The sequence below is a fragment of the Heptranchias perlo genome, chromosome 6, assembly GCF_035084215.1.
Source record: "Heptranchias perlo isolate sHepPer1 chromosome 6, sHepPer1.hap1, whole genome shotgun sequence".
In the NCBI taxonomy this organism is placed as follows: domain Eukaryota; kingdom Metazoa; phylum Chordata; class Chondrichthyes; order Hexanchiformes; family Hexanchidae; genus Heptranchias; species Heptranchias perlo.
The window spans coordinates 28,531,911-28,537,910 of NC_090330.1; the positions used below are offsets into that span (position 1 = coordinate 28,531,911).

At 40.5% G+C, this 6,000-nt stretch overlaps 1 protein-coding gene across 4 annotated transcripts in view; it reads left to right on the forward strand.

Moving 5' to 3' along the window:
- The window catches only part of si:dkey-5g14.1 (lysosomal proton-coupled steroid conjugate and bile acid symporter SLC46A3), a 28,754-nt gene extending 23,183 nt beyond the window's left edge, over positions 1-5,571 (forward strand). For all 4 annotated transcript variants that reach the window (XM_067985997.1, XM_067985998.1, XM_067986000.1 and 1 more), the window contains 2 exons: positions 1,119-1,275; positions 4,021-5,571. In XM_067985997.1, the coding sequence (XP_067842098.1) occupies positions 1,119-1,275; positions 4,021-4,090 (227 nt within the window). In that variant the 3' untranslated portion in view covers positions 4,091-5,571. The remainder of the gene's footprint in view (positions 1-1,118; positions 1,276-4,020) is intronic.
- The last annotated feature ends 429 nt before the right edge of the window (positions 5,572-6,000 follow it).

Below are 6,000 nucleotides of genomic sequence, written 5' to 3' on the forward strand. Positions count from 1 at the left end.
GTGCTAATTAACTGAATTGCTCATGTGCTTCTTCTGATCACTCCTTCAGAACCAACCATTTTGCAATTTTCAATGTTAGCAGCGAGCAAATGCCTTCCCATACTATAGCAAAGTCCGACGCACTTCACCAACATACGTCCGTTGGAACATGTAAAGTACAGCCTCCTAGTAGAACTGGGAAAGTACCAAGCAATCTGGACTGCCTTCCCGGTGAAGGTGCACACCAGTCCCTGCTCACAAACCCCACTATACAGCTTTGCATAGGGAAGGACAGATCAATGCCAGATGGAAAATGACCTCCTTCCCAGGTGCACTAAAAAAAGTGATCTAACCCAACAATACCTGTAGAAGAGGTACAAATAGTCCCTGTACGTCTGTATAACCTATCTGTGGCTGCCAAACTGTAAAAGTGTACAAATATGTTCAACTATGCCATTAGTGTACCCTTCTGTAAATATGATAAGGAAATGTGCTACAACATCATCCAAAATATATATTATACCTTGATTTTTAGTTGTTAAATATTTGACAGTTTTTCGGTTTGGACTTATGGTGAAATGCTTCATAAAATAAAAAGGATAATCTCACTCCCAGCATAGAGCTTTGAGTGTTGGGACTGCATTCTAGGAGTTTGGGCATGTGCTGCCTGTGATTTTTCATTCATTAATCGATAAGGCATGCACTCCCTGTGATTTTCAAATTCCAGATATACCTTTCCACTAGGTGAAACTCCATGCTGGGAGCACAATTTTGTAAAATTACCACCTGAAGGTTATTTAAAAAAACAACTTTTGGGGAAAGGGGCAGTGCTACCATGATAGTTAATTAGGGTACTATTGACTCCATGGTGAGCCTCATATCACCCCATCTACACAGTGATCCAGTGTAGAAATTTCTAGATTTTTTTTTAACATAGAATCCACAGCACAGAAACTGGCCATTCGGCCTAACTGATCTATGCCAGTGTTTATACTCCTGATGAACCTCCTCCCTCTTCCCATATTATTTCAAAGAAAGTTGTTTTTCTTTTTAAAAAAAAATTTCCTTTTGAGAATGTGTTCAGGAGATTGATACTTTGCAAATAAGTAAAAATAATTTGATTTTTCTTCTTTTTGCAGGTGCTCTCTTTGCCTGTGTTGCCTGTCTTGAAAATTTAAGTGGTACTTTTTCCTCTATAATTTTCAATAGTATTTATGCTGCCACCGTCGAACAATTTACAGGCTTCAGCTTTTTGCTAGCAGCATGTTTATGCCTCATTCCAGTTTGCATTTTGTGGTAAGTCATAGTATGATGCATCCCAATCACAGAATCTTACAGCACAGAAGGAGGCCATTCGGCCCATCGTGCCTGTGCTGGCTTTTTGAAAGAGCTGTCCAATCCCACTCTCCTGCACTTTTCCCATAGCCTTGCAAATTTTTCCTTTTTCAAGTATTTTGAAAGTTACTATTGAATCTGCTTCTACCACCTTTTCAGGCAGTGCATTCCAGATTGTAACAACTTGCAGCGTAAAACAATTCTCCTCATCTCCCCTCTGGTTCTTTTGCTAATTATCTTAAATCTGTGTCCTCTGGTTACTGACCTACCTGCCAGTGGAAACATCCCAAGTAGAAATGACATCTGCATTTCTTGTTACATTATAAATTCCTATGTCAACATTTATAATGGAAACTACCTATGTAAAGTTATTATGCTGGTGATTGTCCAATGTAAAACGGGGAGCCAAGGATGAGTGGAGAGTTGACCATGAACGAGTATAGGTTACTCCGGGAGTCCAGCAGAGGTGGGTAGAAGCCTCGGTGTTAGTGTGTACCAGCACATTGAGCATACCAGCAGAGGAGGGAGAAGCAGTGGGAATGAAAACCAAGAACTAAGAGTAGTGAAGCCCAGGGAGCCAGGGAATGGTCAAAGGTAAATCTATAGGATCAGTGCAGATGAGGGAGCTGGTCTGAGGAGCAGCTATATGGAGGTAAGGAGCACTGATCAGTAGTAGGAGCTTGAGGAGCTAGTCCAGCAAGGGGTGGTGGAGGAGTTCTGAAAAATGAGTGAAGTCAGCAGCTACAGGAAGCAAACAGAAAATCAGAGATCATTCAGCAGGAATGGAACAGAATCTAGAGCAGGATGGAAGCCAGCAGGAAGAGATCAGAGCTAGCACAGTGTAAAATGAAAAAGCTGCAGCAGAGGAACAGAAAACTGAGGCTACAGGACCAGACCAGATACTAGAATAGTAGGTCCAGCAGAGAATACAGTCTCAGTAGAAAGTGGCAGCAAAGATGGAGGTTACAGTAAAGCCCAGAAGCCAGGTGAGAAATGGACTTTGGCTCAGGAGAAAATGGATTAGCTATCCAGGACCCAACACATCAGACAGATTGCTCAAGTCATTGAGAGGTTTTACCATATAGTCACTAGTATTGAGCAGTCTGCTACCCACATGTGTGGGGTTCTGAGGCATGGCATGGAAACTCTGCAGGCCTATTTGGGATGCATACTAGATCTAGGGATCTCTGCTTCAGGCCCCCACTGCAAAAGCTATAATGCCAGTCTTTGCATCTCTTCTGAATGCTTAGACTGTTGCCATTCAAGCCTTTGGCCGCAATCTCAGCTCTTTCATGGACAGGATAACTGATCAGCTTGGCTGAACCAGGGAACTATTGATAGGGGCTTCACCAACATACACACTGCTTTGAGGTCTGCTGATCAACAGGTCAGCAGGCATGGTGATGTTGAGCCTACAAGCAGGGACAGAATTTAAGTTGCAGAGGATGATGGTGTTCTGCCTTACAAAGACTTCATACCATTTTGGCCCCCACCTTCAAGGTCAGTTTGGCACCACAAGCACGGAACAGCAGCTGCCTGAGGCAGGGCCATCTAGTGCCTATGCTGATGAAAGTCCTGAACCATCGTAATCCCAGAAGTCCTTCACAGAAACTCAGGTGCTAGTCACCTGAAAGGGTCCAGATACAAAGATAGCACTTTGTAGAAACACTAAAGTACATTTGATTTCCAGGAACTCATACAGTACAAAGCAGAATATTTTATTTTTTAATGCTCATTCTCGGGATGTGGGTGACGCTGGCAAGGTTGGCATTCATTGCCCATTCTAGCTGCCCTTGAGAAGGTGATGGTGGGCCGCCTTCTTGAACTGCTGCAGTCCGTGTGGTGATGGTGCTCCCACAATGCTGTTAGGTAGGGAGTTTGAGGATTTTGACCCAGTGACAATGAAAGAATGGTGATATATGTTCAAATCAGGATGGTGAGAGACTTGGAGGTGATGGTGTTCCCATGCACCTGCTGCCCTTGTCATTCTAGGTGGTAGAGGTCGTGGGCTCGGGAGGTGCTGTGGAAGGTGCCGTGGTGTGTTGCTGCAGTACATCCTGTAGATGATACACACAGTAGCCACAGAGCGTCCATGCTGGAGGGAGTGGATGTTTAAGCAGTCAGTGACATGAAAAAAGTGCATGTAAACAAATAAGATGGAGGTCTGTTTTGTATTTGCTGCCTTTCTATACAGTTTCATTTATATTGATTAGGGATCATATGCTTTGCAGAGTGGTCTGCCTGCCAGATTGAGAAACTGCTACTGAGAATGCAGAGAATATTGATTTGTTGAAGGACAAAGGGAAAGATATAGGGAGGCCTTTAAAACAAAGCTTTTGGGGGATACTTAGGAGAAGGTTTCCTCTAACCAGTTCTGTCGAATGGCTTTTGCAGATGACAAAATAGTTTGCTCTGCTGCATCCTTGCTGCTTCTGGCCCCACTTGTTCATCAGAGGGCTTTTGCCCCAAGGCTCCATGCAGGTGCCACGTAAAATTATAAGGTTGAGTGTAATATATGTAGTTGGTAGGATCCAGCGTAACTGAAGCAGAAAATCTGTGTCTTCAAAAGTTACATAAGTAAAACTTACTCTTTGTCTGAAGTACGTGCATCTAAAAACATTATTTCTAATTCACGAGTTTGTGTGATATTGTGAAATTGTTTTGCTGACTTACTGTAAATCGTTCTTGTGTTATTTGTTCTTTCAGCTTTTTGCTCTGGTGGAAGCCTCAAGGGGAAGATTGTGCCAGACTGGTTACCAATGAAGACTGCAGTTAATTCTTAAGCAAGCTTTTACTTGGATTGCAGTAAGATTATCTTGTGGTATTTTGCCACTTCCGAAGCCTCATTATGAGTCAGTATATCTGCTTGTTCATAGTATTTTTTTTAAAAAAAGGATGTTTGCACAGTTCCACGTGCAGTTAAAAAACTGATGGTGGTATTATTCCAATCAGTATTAGACAGTATACAATAGGCATTTCTGATTCATTAAATAATTAACCCTTTCACAATGTATATGAACTTCCTAAGATACCATGAATAAAGTGTGGACAAAATTCAAAACACTGCAGATGCTGGAAATCTGAAACAAAAACAGTTCTACCCATTGCCAGGTGTTTTATATAGACGTGAAGAAATGTTCTGCATTAAGTTCTTGTTATGAAATTTCTTTCAATTAATTACTATTGTCAGGAGGACTGGGTTGTGCAGTAGGTTAGAATACTATTCTTTCACTGTCCTGGTAGATGGGTTGAAAATATCTCTCTCTCTCTGATAGGTTCTAAGTGAAATAAATTTGGGCAGTTTCAACCCAGTCCCACAGCAAAAAAAACTACACACATCTGCATTAATTGAAACCAAGGAGCTGAAATTCTTATTTTTTGATATTGGATGAGATGCTTACTTTTTTTAAATGAACAAACTGCTAACAAAATTGCATAAGTGCACATCTTTGGAAATGTGTTTTTATTAACATTGAATTGCATCTGCTACCAATTGGGCCAATAATCTAAAACCCAGCTGTGCTGTTCCTTCAATATAACATGTAAAATTCAAGAAGTATTGACTATTTGTGTTTTTTTAGATATGTAGGAACCTTCATAAAATGAATGGAGGTAACACAATGAGCGAGAGAGTTCTGGTGTAATAAAACGTGACCTCTTGTCAGTTCCGCAAAACTTGCTTAGCTCTGTCTTTCCATTTCTTCAAACCAGCTCATGTAAAATCAGTTTTCTGTTTTACTCATTTTTAGGAAGTTTGCAAAATAAAACTGTATTTACAATATACAGTACTCCAATACCTTCTGAAATATAAAACATTTCTTTTCGCATATTACTCGTTCATAAATGTTTGTCTAAAATTATTCATGATTTTGTTGCTTAATTTTCTACAAGTATAAACACTCTTCAGGCCATAAAACATTATTAACTTTTTAAGCTTACAGTGTATTGCACCTCAGCAAGTAATTACTTTCATGGTGACTTCAAAAACATTTTTACTTCATAATCAAGAAAGGTGTAAGTTGTTCAATTTTAGAATCCAACTGTATGATTATTAGGTATAGTCAATAAATGTGAAATAAAATAAGAAGCATTGATTAATCTAACATTTGAGACTATGTGTTACTTATGTATTGAACGCTACCTATTTAACCCTGTATCAGTTTGGGGCGGCAAATGCTATGTTAAGTGCTTACAGATTAACAAAATAACTATGTATGAGCTACTTACAAGCTACAATAAAATACATTTTGCACCTTTTGTTATTTGTGATAATGAACTCACTGGGGGGGGGGGGGTCTTCTATCCCACTCCCTTCTCCTGGAAGCTAGGCCATTGCCAGATTGTAGTATTTTTAAACAATGCCCATGTTAAGTTTTCTTGCCTTGTGAATGACAGCAATTAAAGATGAACATACTCAACTTTTATTAGGAACCTAAGCATCTCAAGGGCGAGGTAGTGTGCTCATTTTGAGCCAGAAGTGCGCCATCCACCATGTTGAATCGGGCTGCTCTGTAGGCATCCAAGGCACACGCCAGAACTATTTAAAACAATGAATAAAATATTCAAATTATGGTCCCACGCTTGTAATAGGATCTTTTCAAATATTGGGATGCCCCAGCACTGGACTTGCCACGTGATAAACTCTCCCAGCAACTCGTGGCGCTACCAGGCACGAAGGACTTTTCA